Source organism: Emiliania huxleyi, assembly GCF_000372725.1.
Source record: "Emiliania huxleyi CCMP1516 chromosome Unknown EMIHUscaffold_19, whole genome shotgun sequence".
NCBI lineage: Eukaryota > Haptophyta > Isochrysidales > Noelaerhabdaceae > Emiliania > Emiliania huxleyi.
In genome coordinates, this window is record NW_005200690.1 from 896791 (window position 1) to 914823 (window position 18033).

At 65.2% G+C, this 18033-nt stretch overlaps 9 protein-coding genes across 9 annotated transcripts in view; 5 read left to right on the forward strand and 4 right to left on the reverse strand.

Annotated features, from left to right (window-relative positions):
* The window catches only part of EMIHUDRAFT_449776 (hypothetical protein), a 5726-nt gene extending 4358 nt beyond the window's left edge, over positions 1-1368 (reverse strand). Inside the window, exons 1-4 of the mRNA XM_005782499.1 lie at positions 1100-1368; positions 736-816; positions 432-516; positions 168-220 (exon numbers count right to left, since the gene is read on the reverse strand). Of these exons, the coding sequence (XP_005782556.1) occupies positions 168-220; positions 432-516; positions 736-816; positions 1100-1351 (471 nt within the window). The 5' untranslated portion in view covers positions 1352-1368. The remainder of the gene's footprint in view (positions 1-167; positions 221-431; positions 517-735; positions 817-1099) is intronic.
* A 309-nt stretch (positions 1369-1677) lies between these two features.
* EMIHUDRAFT_434548 (hypothetical protein) lies at positions 1678-2893 on the forward strand (the record flags this gene model as incomplete). Its single annotated transcript, XM_005782500.1, has 2 exons — positions 1678-1799; positions 1944-2893. The coding sequence occupies 2 exons, from the start codon at positions 1678-1680 to the stop codon at positions 2653-2655; spliced, it is 834 nt and encodes a 277-aa protein (XP_005782557.1). The 3' UTR covers positions 2656-2893.
* A 3274-nt stretch (positions 2894-6167) lies between these two features.
* EMIHUDRAFT_203614 (hypothetical protein) lies at positions 6168-7214 on the forward strand (the record flags this gene model as incomplete). The annotated part of the gene is made up of 2 exons (XM_005782501.1): positions 6168-6222; positions 6295-7214. 2 exons carry the CDS (start codon positions 6168-6170, stop codon positions 7212-7214), a joined length of 975 nt encoding a protein of 324 aa, XP_005782558.1.
* A 93-nt stretch (positions 7215-7307) lies between these two features.
* Positions 7308-9670, forward strand: EMIHUDRAFT_449779 (hypothetical protein; the record flags this gene model as incomplete). Its single annotated transcript, XM_005782502.1, has 6 exons — positions 7308-7319; positions 7487-7528; positions 7732-7913; positions 8019-8483; positions 9373-9481; positions 9590-9670. 6 exons carry the CDS (start codon positions 7308-7310, stop codon positions 9668-9670), a joined length of 891 nt encoding a protein of 296 aa, XP_005782559.1.
* A 620-nt stretch (positions 9671-10290) lies between these two features.
* Positions 10291-11612, reverse strand: EMIHUDRAFT_203616 (hypothetical protein; the record flags this gene model as incomplete). Its single annotated transcript, XM_005782503.1, has 3 exons — positions 10291-10619; positions 10770-10860; positions 11214-11612. 3 exons carry the CDS (start codon positions 11610-11612, stop codon positions 10291-10293), a joined length of 819 nt encoding a protein of 272 aa, XP_005782560.1.
* A 137-nt stretch (positions 11613-11749) lies between these two features.
* EMIHUDRAFT_63809 (hypothetical protein) lies at positions 11750-11917 on the forward strand (the record flags this gene model as incomplete). Its single annotated transcript, XM_005782504.1, has 1 exon — positions 11750-11917. A coding segment is annotated over one exon (168 nt), but the record flags the coding sequence as incomplete, so codon positions are not given.
* Positions 11918-12825: 908 nt separating this feature from the next.
* EMIHUDRAFT_203618 (hypothetical protein) lies at positions 12826-13365 on the forward strand (the record flags this gene model as incomplete). The annotated part of the gene is made up of 1 exon (XM_005782505.1): positions 12826-13365. One exon carries the CDS (start codon positions 12826-12828, stop codon positions 13363-13365), a length of 540 nt encoding a protein of 179 aa, XP_005782562.1.
* Positions 13366-13915: 550 nt separating this feature from the next.
* On the reverse strand, positions 13916-16383 carry EMIHUDRAFT_203619 (hypothetical protein; the record flags this gene model as incomplete). Its single annotated transcript, XM_005782506.1, has 8 exons — positions 13916-14260; positions 14385-14465; positions 14733-15008; positions 15118-15177; positions 15253-15450; positions 15613-15693; positions 15885-16220; positions 16312-16383. The coding sequence occupies 8 exons, from the start codon at positions 16381-16383 to the stop codon at positions 13916-13918; spliced, it is 1449 nt and encodes a 482-aa protein (XP_005782563.1).
* A 679-nt stretch (positions 16384-17062) lies between these two features.
* Positions 17063-18010, reverse strand: EMIHUDRAFT_203620 (hypothetical protein; the record flags this gene model as incomplete). The annotated part of the gene is made up of 1 exon (XM_005782507.1): positions 17063-18010. The coding sequence occupies one exon, from the start codon at positions 18008-18010 to the stop codon at positions 17063-17065; it is 948 nt and encodes a 315-aa protein (XP_005782564.1).
* Between the last annotated feature and the right edge of the window lie 23 nt (positions 18011-18033).

The window sequence follows — 18033 nt, forward strand, 5'->3', positions numbered from 1 at the left end:
AGCGGGCGGCTTGATCGGCGAGGGCGGGCGGGCGGGCGGGAGGGAGGGGCGGGCGGGCGGGCGGCAGGGGGGGGAGGGGGGGGTGGAGCGGGGCGGGCGGGTGGGCGGGAGGGAGGGGCGGGGCGGGAGGGAGGGGCGGCGCGCGGGGGCGGGTGAGTGGGCGGGGTGCCTTGCTGGAAGGCCTCGATGAAGGAGGAGGTGCCCGACTGTGCGACCGTGCCTGCGGGCGTGGGCGGTGGGAGGAGAGGGTGGGCGGTGGGGGGAGGGCGGTGGGAGGGAGGGTGGCGGGGCGGGGCGGAGAGAGTGGGTCGGGGCGGCATGCTATCGGCGCAGAGCGACGATGCGGCTGCGCGCCGAGGTGGCGGGTGAGGTCCTGGAAGGGTCTAGGAGGCGTCTGGGAGGTGTGGTCATGCTGGTTGCAGTGGCGGCACCGAGGTGGTTGATGAGATCCTCCTTGGACATGCCGCAGCCGCGGTCGATGAGGGTGAGTGTCTTGGCCTCCTTGTCCGCGATGAGCTGCCGACGGGGAAGGCGAAGGCCGGAGTGAGATGTCTCGAGGCCCGGGGCGGCGGTAGGGCAGAGGGCTGGCGGTGGGGCAGAGGGCTGGCGGTGGGGCAGAGGGTTGGCGGTGGGGCAGAGGGCTGGCGGCAGGCAGAGAGGGCTGGCGGTAGGCGGAGGGCTGGCGGGCGCGCGCGCGCAGCATCGGGCGGGCGGGGCGCGGGGAGGGGAGAGGACCTTCATCTCGAGCTTGGAGGTGTCGCCCTCGCCGAGGACCGCCGAGTCCGTCAGCGACATGAAGCGCACCTTGTCGAGCGCCTGCAAAAGCGCGAGGCACGAGGAGAGTGGGCAGGCTGGCGGGCGCGGGAGCGCGCGCGCGATGGGTTTGAGGCAGCGAGTCGCGGGCGAGGGGCTCGGGCGACGACATCGGGCACAGAGCACAGCAGCGGGTGGAAAAGAGCTGCCGCAGCGGCGGGCACGGCGGCCAGTCGGCGGCGGCGGCGGGCAGTGGGCCACGGCACGCGGGTGGCGCTCTCGGCTCTCGCCGCAAAGCTGGCCGAAGTGGCGTGCGAGGAGCGTGGAAGGGGTGGCGGCGGCGCACGTCGGATCCATTCGAGATCAGCTCACGCAGAAAGATCTCCTTCTTCGAGTACAGGCTGTTGATGATGATGTCCATCAGCTTGTTTACGTCCGCCTGGAACTGGTACTGCTCGCCGGCGCCCTTCTCGACTGAGGCGTCGTCCGACTTGAGACCGACCGTCACGCCGGACCAGAGGTTGAGTGGCGCGTCCTCGGGCGCGCTCGCAGTGGCGGCCGCGACGGCGCAGACGCAGGTCACGAGAAGGCGGAGCATTTCCACGTGTGTGGTGTCAGGAGCGCAGCAAGTTGGACACGTCAGTCAGCGCAGCAAGTTTTTCTTTTTCACTTCACTCGCGAAGGCAGCGGACGACGGAGCAGAGATGAGCACGCGGATAACTGTATGAAAGTCGGTGCGAGAGTAGGAAAGAAGAGAGATTCCACTACAACACTTCTCTTTTGTGTTGTTGCTTGCCGTTTCTTTTGTCCTCTCCTTTTCCTCGGACACACAGATCCGACACGCCGTCGTCCTCCGGCTTGCTCCTTTGTGAAAAGTGGAAGAAGACAGCTGAAGCTCGGCGATCCTTACTCGTCTCTGCCTAAATGCTCGCCCTCGCCACCTCGCCGTTCGCGCTGCCCCTGGACCCGTTCTTCTGCCCCAAGATAAACACCGTCAACAACGCATCCTTCTCCCTCTCCCTCGACGAGTACACACGCGCAACGTGGTAAGCACTCGCCACGTCCACCCTCGCCGCCTCTCCACCCAGTTCGCCCAGCCCTCCATCTCCTCCTCCACCGCTCGCCCGGCCCTCCGCCGCCTCCTCCACCGCCAGCTTTCCAACCCCAGCCCGCGCTGCTCCTCTGTCCAGGTACGTGCAGAAGCAGCAGGTCAACTCCTACCAGCCCGCCGAGCAGCTCTTCTGCGTGACCGCCACCTACAACCTCGAGGGAGCCACCGTCCCGCTCTTTGGCGGCACCGTCGTCACCGTCTACAACGAGGCCACCTTTGACGACAAGCGCACAAAGGTTAACGGCGGCGGCACCCTCTGCGCCCGCATCGCCGACGAGTCCCAGCCTGACAAGCTGTCGGTGGCGCCGTGCTTCCTGCCCAACCTCCTCGCCGGCCCCTACTGGCCGGTGTACATCGAGGCCGACGCCGAGGGACAGTACTCCATCGTGGCGGTGAGCGGCGGCCAGCCAGACGTGCCGACCGACGGGAGCCCGTTTGACCCGTCAACGTACAAGTGCACGCCCCGCGAGCTCGGCATCAACAACGCGGGCCTGTGGATCCTCTCGCGCGAGCCGGTGGCCGACCCCGCGGCCGTCGCCCGAGCCGAGGCGGCGCTCGAGGCGATGGGCGTCGCTACTACCAAGCTGCTGCCGGTCCCGCAGGGCGCTGAGTGCGAGGACGCCTACGCCTCGCGCTTCCTCAAGCCGCGCGACTGCGGCCCGACGGCCGACGGCCAGGGCCGCTGCAACCCGACCGCGACGGCGCCGCCCGCGCCGTCATGCGCCTTTAGCAACAACCCCCTCGGCCAGGCCGCCTGCGACCTCGCGACGGCGATCGGCACTTGCCAGTGAGTGGAGGGGCGCTCTCCAACTCCCGGCGGCCACAAGCTATATCCGCCGCTCCGTGCTGACTCTGTCCCATACCCAACATCCTGTCGAGTACGACAACCTTGCTGCTTGCTTCCCCCACCCCGCCCGCCGCCGCCTCGTGTGTGGCATCCGCCGTGCATGTTTAATTTACGTGCCCCCCGGGGATCCACTTGTGGTTTCTTTTTCCTTCGAACCCCCTGTTCGGCACACAGAAGAAAAAGAGACGAGGATCTCGGCCCGCTCCGCAGCGCAGCGGCGCAGGTATTCTTTCTCTCGAAGGGGCTGTGAATCCCCAGGGCCTCCAGGGTTCGCATCTCAACCTCTCACAGACCAGCGCACAGCGCCATAGGACGTATTTCTTCTCTATAACAAGGCTGTGAACATGCTCGTCGGCGGGCGCTTGCCGACGCGATGAGTCCGCTGCCGACTCGCGCATTGCCCAGCGACGGCACGCGCGCGCCGCGGAAGACGCGACCAAAGCGGCCGCCTGCGCGTCCTGCGGTTCGGTACGCGGCCCTTGACGAAGGCAATTGGGCAGCGGAGTCGTCGGCTGCTCTTCCAGAGTCGAGGAGGGCGATCCCAGCATGCGCCGCAGCCGGCACTGCGGTCCTCCTCCTCCTGCTCGCAGCTTCGCAGCTTGAGCCTCAAGCTCAGCCTGAGACGCTGTCTTTGTCTTCACCACCGCCACTGCCGCCCTCGCCCTCGCCCTCGCCGCCGCCGCCGGCCTCGCCATCAGGGCCGATTGACCCGCTGGACAAACCCTTGGCCCAGGCCTGCGACACACAGTGGGTGTTTGTGTTCTGTACTGGTCACTCTGGATCAACGACCATCCTGCAGCTTCTCAACAGCGTGACCGGGATTAGTCTGTCAGGCGAGAATGGCCAGTTGCTGGGGCTGCTCGCGGCGGCGGTGAGCATGACCGACCACGCGAGTTGGATGGGCACCGGCGCTGAAGCGTGGCATCAGGCTTGGGCCAACTCGCCAAACGCGAGAGAGACGCACGGTCTGGTGTGCATGTGGCTTCGGAATTTAGTGCGCGACAGACCTCCCGCGTTGATCCACGGCTTCAAGGAGATTCGCTTCCCGCCGGTGGAGCGGCTGCTGTCGCTCTTCCCCTCTGCCAAGGTCATTGTCAACTTCCGACGCGACCTGTCGACGCCAGTCATGGAGGGGGGCTCGAACCGCAGCGGCCGCATCGCCTTTGCCAAGAGCCGTCAAGGCAACATCGATTCCGCCGGGATGCGTCTACAGACGCACGACAACCCCGACCTGCACATGCCCGTATCGCACGACGGGGCGTGGACGTGGTTTTCGGAAGGCGTCGTGGGCTCACAATCGGAAGCGATCGAATGGGCTGACCGCATGCCACAAGCTCAGGTCTTCCGCCTTCCTCTCGAAGACTTTTCGCTTGGCACGTTCAACAGACTGCTGAGATGGCTCGGCGTCCGAAATTGCTCGGTTGCTGCCCTACCCACGAGCAAGTGCTATTCGTGCAGGCCCCAAAGACCGACGTCGATGGCGCGTCTCGTCGGCAGCTGTACGGTTTCTGCTGCGCGTCCTGCTGCTGTGCCCTCCGCCAACAAGGGGTAGCGAACTGGTGTAATTAGCGTATGCACACACACACACACACACACACACACACACACACACACACACACACACCCGACACACATCCCCGACACGTGGTTAACACCCTTGTACAGTTTCGGCTGACTTTTTTACTCTCTCTCTCATCTGCGAGGACTCACTCACTCAGCCAGCCCTCCCCGGCTTGAAGTGGCACACCGGCGCACCCCACGGCTCGGGCGCCACCGGGGTCGTCAAGATCTGCTGCAGTTCGTAGACCTTCTCCTGCGAGAAGCGGCAGCGCCACTGCTGGCCAGCTGCCAGTGAGAAAATTTCCTCGCCATTCTCGCAGATCTGGCTGAAGAGGCACGTCTCCAGGTAGAAAATGTCGTCGTTTGCGTACCCCGCGTTGGGAAAGGTGCCGCTATCGACGCCGGTCGGAGTCCAGCCGGAACAGCGGTTAAACAGGTGGCCGTAGCTGCCGCCTGTGTGCAGAGACCCAGGTGCAGCGGCAAACGCGATCAGGTTGCCGTCCTGATTCGCAAGCTTGCCTTGCGCTGCGCAAGCCTGCCACTCCAAGTTCCGACAAAGATTGTAGTCACTCGCATCGATGCTGAGTATCTGGAGGTTGGCGCGGACGCAGCGCTGTAGCTTGGTGTCGCCCCAGCCCCTGCTCTCGCACAACCCGCCAATCGAGCCGTCGCCGTCGTCAAACCCCAAGATTGCCGGCGCGCGCCTCGAGAAATCCGGCGTCCCGTCGCGTCGGAAAACGACAGCGTCCCTGTTGTTGTAAAAGTGCATCCAGCGTGTGCGAGAGCAGTGTCGCCCAGTCGCGACGCCGTCGAAGAAGGCGCTCGCAGGCTGGCTCGCTCCCTTCTGCCCACCGCTAAACCGCTGCACGTCCCAGCAGGACGGGCGGCCCGGCCCCGCCTTGGCCCAGCCCCGCTCGTCCCACATCCTCCGAAAGTGGTGCGAGTTGTCGCGGAGCATGGCGTGGCACCTCTCGTGAGTGAGCAGGCCGTCCCCATTCACCACCGGCGGGGGAGGGTACACCACTGGCTGCTGGGGCTGAGGGGGCAACGGGCTCGGTGGCGGGGGCGATGGCGGCCGCGGCGGCGGCGGGCTCGGCTGAGGCGTTGAAGGTGGCAGCCGCGGCGGAGGTGCGATCGGCGGCGGTGGGGAGGGCGGCGGCGGCGGCGGTCGAAGCAGGTAGTACGACGCGCCCGCGAGAACTACTGCAGGCATGAGGAGCAAGGCAGAGGCGGCTGCGATGAAGGCATGTGACGGCCAGGTCTTGCCGTCTGAAGCTAAAGGCGCCGCCGCGTCTACGTGCGGCTCCGTGGAGGGCGTGGGCCGATCCAGCTCGACGGCGTGTATGAGCCGGGCATTGTCCTCGCCGCCCCGCTGCGGCTTGTCGCCGGGCATATTGCCGCGAGTTGCGGCGCCCTGCGGCGGCGAGTCTTCGGCGGGCGCTACTCCGCCGATTCACGTTTTGTTTTCTTTTGTGTATACTGGGAGAAAAAGGGAGTGTGTTCTCCAAGTTCTCTAGGCCCCTAAAGGGTAAAGGCCCTACGCGTCTCTTTCTCTCTCTTTGTGTATGTTGGCAGATCTCTCTCTCTCAGATCAAGCACAGAGCTGACACAAAATCACAGCGGGAGGAAGACTATAAATAAATAAATAAAACGCGCACGCCAAACGAGGGGTGGGAGAAGGACAGGGTCCCCACCTGCACACGAGCAAACGGGAGCGGGGAGCGCATCGCGACACGGAGGGGAAAAGACTCGCCAGCTGCACCTATGAGCACTTCATCACTTGTGTGTGCAGTCATTAGCCTCACATCCAGCCGCGGCAACGCCAAGGTGGTGCGGCTCGGATGCTCGCCCTCGTGTCGAGAGGGGAGGCTGTGCCACGGGGACAGCCTCGCAGCCATGGCGCGAGAGCTCATCGGCGTACGAGACGAGCGGCGCAGAGAGGGGCAGCAACGTGGAGACACCCCAAAGCCACGCAAGCCGAGGGCAGACAAAGGGGTGCCGAGAGGCCCGCGAGCCCTCAAAGGCACAACGGCATACCAGATCGGGCACCTCAGTCTACTGCGGTTTCGGCACGGGCACGAGAGGCAAGTGTCACAGCGGACCCTCGACGCGGTGCGCGAAGCGCAGGGAGCTGGGGTCGAGCCGTGGAACACGGCAGAGCACGACAAGGCAGTCCACGGCCCAACGCCCGAAGGCGGGACGACGAACCCGATGGAGAGCGAGCCGCCAGCGAGCGAGACGTACGACGACGAGGGAGACGACGAGAGAGATAAGAGCGCCGCGGCGGACGACGAGATGGCCTTTATCGACGATGAGTTCTTCGAGCTTCCCGACGTGGCAACGGAGGAAGAGGCGGAGGGCCGGGGGAGCCAGAGTCAGTACAGCCAACAGAGCCAGGGGGGCGAGAGCGAGGGGAGCCAGAGCAGCCAGGGCAGCCAACGGGCGCGCGCGAGGAGAGAACGGCGGAACCAGCTCGCGGCGCAGCGGTTCATGAATCGAATACGATTCGAACTTCGGCTCGGGCACAGGGGGACCGAAACTAGTCAAGCCCGCGCCGGCCAAGACAACGACGACAGCGACGAGGGCGCAAGGAGTGACGACGAGGAGACACCCGACAGCGCAGCAGAGCCAGGACCGAGCGAGCAACCACCCGAAACGGGCCATCCGAACGATGGCAGCCAGGCAGACGACGAGTTTACAGTGATGGACGTAGACGAGGAACAGCCAGAGCACGAGACGTCCCAGCCGCCGAGGAAGCGGGGGCGATTTGAGAACGAACGGAGCGATTCGATGAGTCAGGGAGAGGGGGCGAGCCAGCAGCATGACGAGGACGAGGAGCTGATGACGCCGAAACAAAAGATGCGAAAGCGCAAGCGGATGGATGGATCAGCTCGGAAGCCTCGAGACGACTTCAGACGGAGACGCGCTGACCAACCGTACTAAGCCGACAGGGGAAGGGGGCTCCGAAAGGCCGCGCATGCCCTCGCATGCCCGGCTTACTAGGCAGGTCACAGACCTCCCCCTTTCCAGACAAAAATGTGGCTCATGGTGGTTGTTCTGTTATTTCATACAGCAACGCTTCTTTGTGTATAACCAACCACGATCGATGCGAGGACGCAAGTCCACACCAAACTCGGCCATTCCAACGGCCAGACCGCTCGCTTAAGGCTGATTGGCTAGACGAGCGGTCTCCCTCCACGGGGCTGTTGGCACAGGGGGAGGTGTCAATCACGCTCCCGGGACGCCGGAGAGATCGGGTTGGCCTCCCCCGCCCTCAGCCCTGACCCGACGGGGACACCACCGCCCTCGCCCAGGGATCTACAACGCTGTCTTAAGGTCCGACAGGTTCGGCACCGGGCACCGCCTCGGTATACAAAATGCGCCTGCGGGCGGACCCTTACAGATCACAGATCACATCCAGGGCCGATCAGTTTTCTTTTTCCTTTTATTGTGCGATCAGGCTCCAACTTCGCGGTTTGGGCGGAGCAGCGCGCTTCAGCCGCAGGTTTCTGCCACAGGGATGCCGTCCGCGCCCTCCCGGGTCACCATCGCGGCCGGCGGCACGCAACAGCGCGAGCATGATAGCGACGCCGACCACCTTGGCGTGGCGCTCGACGCCGAGCAGGCGGCCAAGGCGCTCGAGTCCGAGGCTGCCGGCACGACCGACCCGGCGGCCGCGGCGGCGGCCCACGCGAGGGCGAGCGAGCAGCGTCGCGCCGCCTCTGCGGCCTACGAGCGCGCCAGCAGGCTGGAGCCGGCCAGCGCAGAAGTCGCCTACCACCATGCGTCCTACCTCCGCTCGTTTGGCGACCTGCTCCGCGCGAGGCAGATGCTCTCCGACGCGGCGCTCGTGCACGCTGAGGAGCCCGCGATTGCATCGTCGCTCGGCTACCTGCTGCTCTCTGAGCGCGGCGCCGCCGGCGCTGCTGCCCGCCGCCACGGACTGCAGGTCTTAACTCGAGCGGCAGAGAGCGGAGCGTGGCGCGGCGGAGCTCCGTGGCAGCATCCCGTCGAGTACCTGTCCGCCGTGCCACCCCCGCCGGCGGGCGGCGTTCGCCCGCGCGGAGCGTACGAGTGCCTCCTCTCGCCGCTCGAGGGGGCCGCCGCCGACCTCGCCGCCGAGGCGGCTGCGGCGCTGGAGCGCTTCACGGTGCAGACCGAGGGCATCGCGAGGCCGCAGGGCGGGTGGCGCGAGCTCGACCTGTTTGACGTGTGCGGGCTGCGCGGCGGCGGAGGGGCGAGGAGTCGCGCGGCGCGCCTAAGGCCTTCCGAGACACCTCCAGACACCTCAAACCACAAAGATGGCTCCGGGGCCCCTCTCAGCACCACCCCGACACCCTCTCAGCACCACCCCGACACCTCTCAGCACCACCCCGACACCTCTCAGCACCACCCCGACACCTTCAGCACCACCCCGACACCTCCCCGCACCACCCCGACACCTCTCAGCACCACCCCGACACCTCCCCGCACCACCCCGACACCTCGACGCCTCCTCGTCGCACCACAGGGCGACCTGCGCCGCCGTGCGGGCCGCAGTGGAGACCTACCCGTACGTCCAGGGCGCCCTCTTCTCCGCTCTGGCGCCGGGCACCGCCCTCTCTCCGCACTGTGGACCGACCAACGGGCGGATGGCAGTCGCGAGACCGAGATCGACCGAGATCGACCGAGATTGCCTGTGATCGACGGAGATCGCCCGAGATTGCCCGAGATCGCTCCGAAGACGGGCGGATGGCGCGCGCCGCCGCCTCCGCTCATCACACCACAAGAGCATGGGCTGTCCGCAACTTGCGATGCTCTAGCCGTTGGGTCCAGGCGCATCACGCAAGGCCAGTCTTCGGTCGCAGCACACGCGACACCACCCACTGCCCCCCCCCCCCCCCTTCCAAAGGTGATGCACGTTGGGCTTCGTGTGCCGCACCCGGGCGCAGCTCGCTTAAGGCACAGGCCGACACCCCCCCACACCACACACCACCACCCGCCACCCAGCGCCCGCCACCCCCCCCTCGCCACCCACCCACCCGCCTCCCCAACCCCCACCTACCCGCCCCCGCCCCCGCCGGTCTCTGCGCTGGGAGAGCGCGTCTCGTCTCTCTCGCAGGATCGGCAGGCCGTCGAGCCTCGACGACGACGTGCAAGGCTCCGCGCCGGCTGACGCTGCGGTCGAGGTTGCGTGGCGCGAGGCCGAGGGGTTTGTGTGGGACGACTCGGTCTGCCACGAGGTTGTCTGGCGCGGCGGCGGCGGCGGCGGCGGCGGCGGCGGTGGCGCGGTGGCGGCGACGGCTTTCGAGAGCGGCGCAGCGTTTGCGCGCTCGGAGCCGCGCATCGTGCTGCTGCTTCTGCTCCTTCACCCGGCGATGACGCGGATGCCCATCTGCCCCGCTCTCGACGCAAGCTAGTTCTCTGCGCCGGCGTGTGGCATTCAGTGTTTAAACCAAATAGCCTGCGAGAGAATTTGCGGCGAGAGGTCTCTTCTCTCGGAGACGGAGAGACGACGTCGACGAGACTCGAGAGCTCGAAAACGGGTCGAAGGACGAAGCGCGCGCGGTGCGCGAGCGCGTCAAGTCTCTCTAAGTCTCGTCTAACGAATGGTGTGCAATGCGCGCGTATCGTACTCCGGGATCCTACACGCGGCGACGGCGCCCTACGCTAGGTGCGTGCTGTGACAGCCTCGCAAGTCGCATGGCATGCGGGTGCACAGACAAAAGGGCTAAGGCGGGGGTAAGGGGCGCTCTCTCCGCCTCCGGCCTGAGACGGTTCGCGCAGTCCGCGCAAAGAAGAGAGAGCCCAATGGACTGGGTATAGTGGGCTCCACCCTCATTGGGTTTCCACACTTGGTAATACATGATATGCGGCTCGTAGTCCTCAAGGCATTTCCCCGGTGCGAGCCTGCGTGTCACACAGCACAGGGATGTTCAAGGACGCACGTCGACGCGGGCTAGTTTTCCCATCATCTCATGGCGGCCAGTGCCAGGAACAGCGCAGAGAGTTCGTCCCCAACTCGCCATCGCGGCCTCATCTACGCGATCGTCAGATTCTTCTCGTTGCGCCGCTCGAGTCGCCGCACGGCTCGCTCAGACCCGCCTCGATCGTCGTTGGAAAGCAAGCGCAGCCCGCAGGACACCTCTGATTGCGACCCGGTTGGAGATGATCCGAGGGTGGAATCCGCTGTTGCTCGCAGTCTTGAGCTACAGCCCCAGGCGGCAATCGAGCCAGCAAACTCTTCGTGGATCAAGGCGATCTGCAACAGCTTTGGCTTGTGCGTCGGCGGTTTGGTGAGAGCAGACGGAAAGAGCTGACACGCTCGCTTCGCAACGATTATCTCGTTGGGTGGCCGTGGGGCCTGTCCTTTTCTTCACACACGCTCTCTGTGTTGACCTGCGCGCCCTCGGCCTTGCGGAGGTGTGCTTCAGACTCATTGATATACCCTTCTCTTAACGCAAAGCTCTGCATTGGGGCATTCCTTGCCTGGGGGGGGCCGGGGTGGGGACTGCACACCGCTCGGGTCGCCCGCGGTGCCGCGGCTCTGGCCCACGGCTAGGCGCGCCGGCCCACACCAACCGACACCGGCCCGCCGCCGCTCGTGTGCCTCCGCGTCAATCCGCACCGGAGTCACACAGCGCTCGCGCCCGCGCAGGGCCAGGGGCCCGCAGCGGTGTCGGCAGAGCGGCCGCAAAGCGCAAAGCGCGCATGGCCCTTGGGGTCGGTGCGCGGCATGCTGCCCCTTTTGTCTAATCCTTGCGCTAGAGCGGCCATTGACAGGCTGCGACACACACACATGTACTGTATGATGAGAGACTATAATTAGGCAGGCTCAGAGAGTTGGCCTCGCTCTTGTGCTGCGCCGGATAGTAGGAGGCGAGGGCCGAAACCTCTCGAATGCACGCTCGCGGATAGGTGGTGCGGGTCTGAAAGGAACGAATCGACGTGAACGAAATGCACCTTCCGGTTCGGCATCTCGAGCGAGACCGATCGCACCAATGCATTGTAATCGATCGCCGCCGGCGCCGTCACCTTGCCAAGGAGCATCACAACGTTGGCCTGCGCGTCCGGGTGGGCTCGGACGACCAGCCTGGCCCGCCGATCTTGTGCCAGAACGGCATGCTCGATCGCAGCGGACAGCTCGCCCGCAAGCCTGCCCCCCGCCCCCCGGTCTGACGCGTCTGCAGTCATCAGAAAGGTGCATCCGCTTGCTGACTCTGGCGAGAGCTGCGCCGCCGGCTCAAGCGAAGCCCCTCTCGGTGACAGGGCGTGAGCGGCGAGCGCGAGCACGGCGCAAGTGGCGAAACACGCCGCCAGCCAGCAGCCTGGGGCCTTTGGGCGGGATCCGAAGACGATCATCGCTGTGTGCTTGGAGTACTCGTAGAGCGGACGGACGCAACTAGGCTCAATTGTACGTAAAATTCTTTTTCAAGATTCACGTCCTGCGTCCACCAGCGTTGGTGTCCCAGTCGTTGGTCGGACTGTGTTTCGACAACTCGATCATGAAGTGCGACGTCGACATCCGCAAGGACCTCTACGCCAACGTCGTGCTCTCGGGCGGCACCACCATGTACGCCGGCATCGCCGACCGCATGTCCAAGGAGATCACCGCCCTCGCGCCCGCCTCGATGAAGGTCAAGATCATCGCTGTGTGCTTGGAATAGCGGACGGACGCAACAGGCTCATTTCTGCACGTAAAATTCTTTTTCAAGATTCACGTCCTGCGTCCACCCATACCGCGTTGGTGTCCCAGTCGTTGGTCGCAAGCCCAGCAACGGCACCAGTTCAAGCCAGGCAGCGCCCCCGACCCATCACACGCGTCGCAGCGCATTCGGCTGCCTCCGACCGCATTGAACAGACCCAGGCCGGAACATTTCGAGCACCTCGTCCACAACCCCTTCAAGGCGCCGCTACTCATTGTGGACAGTCCACGCTCACTGCCGAGGCCGTCTCGTACCGACCACGACCCCGGCACATCGGGCATGGAGTCCAATCGTCAGTCTCAGGCAGGCCGACAGGGTGCGACTCCTGCTCGCTGCGTCTCCGCAAGTCAGCCTCCTCTTGCTCAGCGGTGTCGCGTGTGAGACGCGGCAGAGCGTCGGTCTCCACGTCGATAGGCTGCGACGGCCGCTCCTGCTTCTGCAGCCCTCTCCGAGACTCAGCCTCCTCTTGCTCAGCGGCGGCGCGCGCGAGTGCGTCCGATATCTCGGAGAGCTGCCTCTCGAGCCCCGCGACCCCCTTCTCCGCGCCCATGTGGCATGTGAGAGAGAGAGAGAGATTGTTTGGTGTTTGTCCCATGTGTGTGTAGGATTCCTATGAGGCGGGCGCCCGCCCGGTCAACCGAAATGTAACGAATCGCGGATTGTCGAACTTCGGACACCTATTGGAGGGAACGCCGCTCTCATCACCTCTAGATCTCACCTCTCCCCATACCAAGAAGAAAGTCTGTGCCCCGAAATGAAACGAACTTCTCGGACACTTCTTGGAAGCGCTCGTGCTCGAGGCTGCTTGGCTACAAGAGGAAGCCGCTGATTCTGCTCGCGCTCTTGCCCCGCTCAACCCTATCTGCAGCATGACCGCCGGCATCCGCATCGTCAAGCCCGTTGACGTCGTCGACGCGCCTGACCTCACCATCACAGAGTACGTCGGCCGCGTCGCATCCGCCGACTCTGCCTGCTCTGCTTGCGTGGCGACCGTGCGCACCGCCACAAAAGAGCTTCCGCAGTGCCCTTCGTTCGATGAGTTTGTGCTGGTTCTCGAGGGAGAGGTGCACATCATGCACGGCGCCAACCTCACGGAATGCGCCATCGTGCGGGCAGGCGAAGGGCTCGTCCTGCGCAAGCACACACGCGTACAGTGGGTTTGGCCTGGGCCGTGTAAGTACGTGCCAATCTGCTTGCCAGCCTTCTCGCCCTCGAACTGCGGGCGAGAGGAGACCTTTGGTGGGCCGGCGGCGAAAACCGAGGCGTCGATGGACCGCCTCCGCGAGCTCCATGCCGCTTCGGGCCTGGCGATGGCGAGGAGCAGGCTGGAGTCGGCCGCCTCGACGTGGTTCGGAGGCGTGGCGCTGGGCCTGCTGCTCGGGGTCGCCACCGCACGCGCATTGCGTTGAGGCCGGCGGGCCGCAGATGCAATCACCATACGTGTAGGAAAATGGCACCGAGACGGAATGGTTTAGGAAGCCGCTGCCCGGCTCTGTGCGAAAGCGCAAGAGCCGGGGCAGGAGCCGCAGCGCACAGACAGGGGCCCAGGGCGCCAGCCAAAAGCAAAACCAGAGGGTTGTTGAGTGTGCTGTGATGGAGAGCTGGGAGGCAAGTACATTTTACACATAAAACACTCGACAGGATGCCAGACCGCGAGACACACACTCGGGGGGACACACACTGAAGAGATCTCCCCACACATGAGACGCAGACAGGGCGGTGCCGGTGATGTCGCGTGTGTGCGAGACAGTGGACAGACATACTGAGAACAGATCGCGAGAGACCGCGGTACGTATCGGCGGCGTCATGCCAGCGCCGGTGAGCGTAGGGGAGGGGCGGAGAGGCCGTGCGGGTCCCGGACCCACCGTAGAGACGCGACGCGATGCGCGTGCGGGGCCCGAGAGCTCCGCGGCCCAGCGGAGGAGGGCGGAGAGGGAGGGAGGCAAATGGGGGCCCCACTCAGCGCGCGCTTTTCGGGCCCGGCTCCGCCGTGGACGCGCGCGAGGCGCTCGCGCTGTCCCTCGCCTTGGGGAAGTAGGCGGCCATCCGGGCGGCGCGGTCCTTGCGCCGCGCGACGACGTCCTTGTAGAGGCGGTCGCGGTAATCGGACACGGAGAACTTTGTGTCGTCGTCGATAGGCACCTCGAGCGCCGCGGGGCAGGTCTGCTCGTCGCCGGTGGTGAAGTCGGCCATCCACGCGTGGCGGAGGCAGGCGCGCACGTCCGGCCGCCTGGCCGGGTTGAAGCGGAGCAGCTTGCGCGCGAGGTCGACTGCGTCTGGCGGCGCGCCTAGGCGCCTTCCTATCTATCTATCTACGTGCTGCACGTAAGTGAGGAGCGGCGCAGAGCCAGAGGCTAAAGAGAGGGCCGCCGAGAGGTAGCGTGAAGGCAGAGGCAGCTTGCGGCGCGGGCGGTCGGAGAAAAGGTACGGCGTTCGGCAGGCAGGACCAGGAGGCGCAGAAGCGGGTCGTGTCGGTTGCAATAGTGTCGGTCGCACCACCCCAGTGACCCTGCAGAGAGACATGAAGGGCTAGGGAGTGGGCTGGCTCCCAAACGCGAGGAGAGACACCCAAGCTGCGCCACACGGTCCCACAGACAGAGACGCACGGCGCAGCGAACAGTGAAATCGCAGCGCAGAGAGCAGTCATGCAGCTCCCACGCCCAGCGATCGGGGAGCTCAGCGTGGTGCACGCGGCAGCACGCGCCCCCGAGTAGGACTAGAGTCGCCGCAGCCGGGCCAGCCGCGCGGCGGCGTCGAACGTGGCGAGTCCCACTACCTCCGCCTCTGCTGCGGCCGACGCCTGCGCGTCGGCGGCGAGCGGCGTGTCGCTCGGAGCCGCGCTCGCGACCAGAATCGTGTTGCCCTGGCCTGACACCGGGACTGCGGCAGCGCGCCCCGCAAAGGCGCGCTTGTAGCTGGCTGTCGCCGCGGCAAAGGCGGTGTCCAGGGCAGCGCTCCCAGTGTGGAAGTTGTGTACCAGTGTGCCGCCCGGGGCGAGCAGCGCGCGGCAGTCGCGCAGGAAGGCATCGCCGTAGAAGGCTGGCGGCGTCGCCTAATCACCGCGGTGGCGTCACAGCGCTGTCTCACCACACGCCGGATGCTCGCCGTGGCAGTGGTTGTGGTGAATGCGTGCAGCGGTGTGCGTGTGCATCAGCTCTCACGTTGTCGCTCCCAAACGCGTCCACGAGGATCACGTCATACGGCTGCCGGTCGTAGCGCGCCTTGTCGTCGGAACCTTCTCGGAACCTTCTCGGAAACTTTTCGGGCGCGCCTCGCACCTCCGCCCGATGCCGGACAAACTCCACCGCGTCGCCACAGGTCAGCGAGGCGGGGGATACGACGGCCTCGGAAAGTCCAAGGTACCGCTTGGCCGCCTCGAGCACGGCCGCGTCGAGCTCGACTGCTCTGAACTCGGCGCCGCGATACAGAGACGCGAGCAGAGCCAAGAGCGTGCCGCCGCCAAGGCCGAGAAGGAGCACTCGAGGCGGGTGCGCCTATCCTCCAGGAGGGCCGAGAGTGTGGGTGCGGCGGCATTGCGGGTATCGGCTCTGCGGGCAGCCGATGCGCGTTTGCTGGTATGGAGCGCAGCCGCCGCCTCCTACAGTCCAGCGTTGGAACCATCTCCGTCTCTGTTCTTATCAAGGGGTGGTCTGCACGTCTTTGACGCCCACACACCGTTCGCCGAGGGCTGAGATCGAGGCCGCGGCCATGACCTTCAGGTACTCGTTGGCGATCGCCTAGATCAGATACGGCCCGCGGACTGTGTCGCATGAGAGATAGGCGGCCTTGGCCTCTGCATGTCTCTCTGCCGCTGCGCCTGCGGGTCGCAAGCCCCGCCGGGCAAGCAGCGGTGCAAGGACTGGACGGAGGCCGTGCCGCCGTCTGGGGCGAATCGCAGCGTGCGCCAGCCCTCCCGATGCTCCCACACCTCAACGCGTCCGCGGCTACACGAGGACGGCGCTTGGTGCAGCATCCTGCCCGGTGCCGACCAGAGCCGATGGTCGGCAGCCGGGTCGAGGTAGCGGTATGAGTCGGATGCAAAGGCGGCTCGCCCGAGGAGCATGGCGGGGGTCACGCCGCACCAGGTGAGACCCCAGCACAGCAGGTGGATGTTGCTCGAGGCGCCGGCTGCGGACGCGAGGCTTGTGGCGCCAAGCGCAAGCCCATTGGCTGTGATTGACACAGGAACCGAAAGCGCCAAGCTCTCTGCGTCGCGAACGGCGCTGCGCGATGCCGCGGTCGTCCGCCCGTTGCTCTTGGTTGCCTGTGAGGCGGCCAGCAAGGCGGCGGATGGGCAGAGCCAGTCGAGAACGGCTCTCGGCTGCCGAACTGGCAGACTGGTCGGCAGTACTCACGGCGAGCAGCAGATTGGTGAGCGCTGCCGCGATGGCTGGTGCAGCGATTGACGCAGACGGGAGGCGGCGCATTGCCGGCGGAGCGCTTCGCATAGTCGTCAGCAGATGCGGCGCAGAGTTGGTGTGTTCCAGGCGTTAGGTTATCGAAATGGTGTCACGGACCTAAGAAGAATTCTTCAAAAGCAGAGCTCTACAGCCTTGGCCGCCTCTGTCAGTGTGCCCGTGATAGTGAGAGACTGCCAGTGAGAAGCCGGAGGAAGGTCGCTAGTCGAGAGAGATCGCCAGTGGAATAGGGAGTCCACCACCGTGCTGCGAACCTGTCGCTGTCCCTTTTGTCAGAGAGGAGAGAAGAGATTTTGTTTTGTTTTGTTTGTCAGTAGCAGGAGAACTAGGAGAGCGCAACCAGTAGGAGGCCCGCGCCTGCCCCCGTGCCGCCGGGTGCAACTTTGTCCTATACGAGAGAGGAGTCCCTGGGACCCTGTCGTGTGGGTGAACCCTGCCCAGCCCCCCTCCGTGGCGCGATGCGCTCCCCGCTCCCGTTCCCCTGGTCCTGATCGTCCTTACAAGATCCTGCTCGCGCAGGTGGGGACCCTGTCCTTCTCCCACCCCTTGTTTGGTGTGTCCGTTTTATTTATTTATTTACAGCACACTGGACACGACAAGGGCGCGGACTGGCGCAGACTAGCACACACACCGGCACACCATCATGTCCAGTCCCCTACCACGCCACCCCAGCCCTCTCCCTCACCTTTCAACCTACGGAGAGACTCGAGAGAGAATCGTCGGAGAGCAGGCGCATATGGTACAGAAACAGGTTGACCACGCCGAGGTGGAGCTCGATGGCGGCGACAACACAGTCGTCGTAGCCAAGCCGGTGGCAGATCATGGAGGTGTCGTAGACTACGTAGAGCGAGAAGAGGAGGGCACCGAGCAGGGAGAAGGCGGTGGAGGCAAAGGGGAGGCCGAGGGCGGCGTTGATCGTTGCCCACGCGAGGAGGAGGAGGAGCGATGAGAGCAAGAAGCCGCCAAGAAAGTTGAATCTTATGCGCGACTGCATCGTGAAGGCGGTGAGGCCGACGAAGAGGGCGGCGGTCAGCGTGAAGGTCTGGTGAACCACCTCGGGCCTCTCAATGCCGAGCGCAACGCAGACGAAACTGACGGTGAAGCCCTCGACGAGCGTGAAGCCGGCCAGCAAAAGGTAGTTGTACGGGTATGTATTCTTGAAGCCGTCCAGGCAGCAGGTCAGCAAGAGCGACACGGCAAAAGCTGGCATCAACAACGGCATGAACGGTTCGATGGCAACACTTGTGCAGGTAAGATGTCCTGGCCACAAGATGTGTGGGCTGCAGGATCGGTCCTCCCATACGCCGGAAACTGCCGTGGCCGCCACGCGCGCCATACCATCCCTCATCATAGCGTGCATCACCGCTGTCGTGAATAGCACTTGTGCGCACACTATACCATACACCTTGCGCAAGAAACCGTTGCGCGTCGCCGCATCGTGTGGCCCGCTGTAGTACAGCTCTGGCGGCGTCCAGTGATGTGAGCTCTGCCGTCTGATCGTGTAAGAGCGGATGCGAGCCAGCTGTGGCTTGGCCGGAGCCTTGTCGTCAATGTTGATCGATGTCAGCGGAGCCACGACACCACCGGAACCGGAACCGGGGGCCTCCCCTGCACCCGCATTGGCGTGCGTGTGCATATACGTGTTGACACAACACCAGC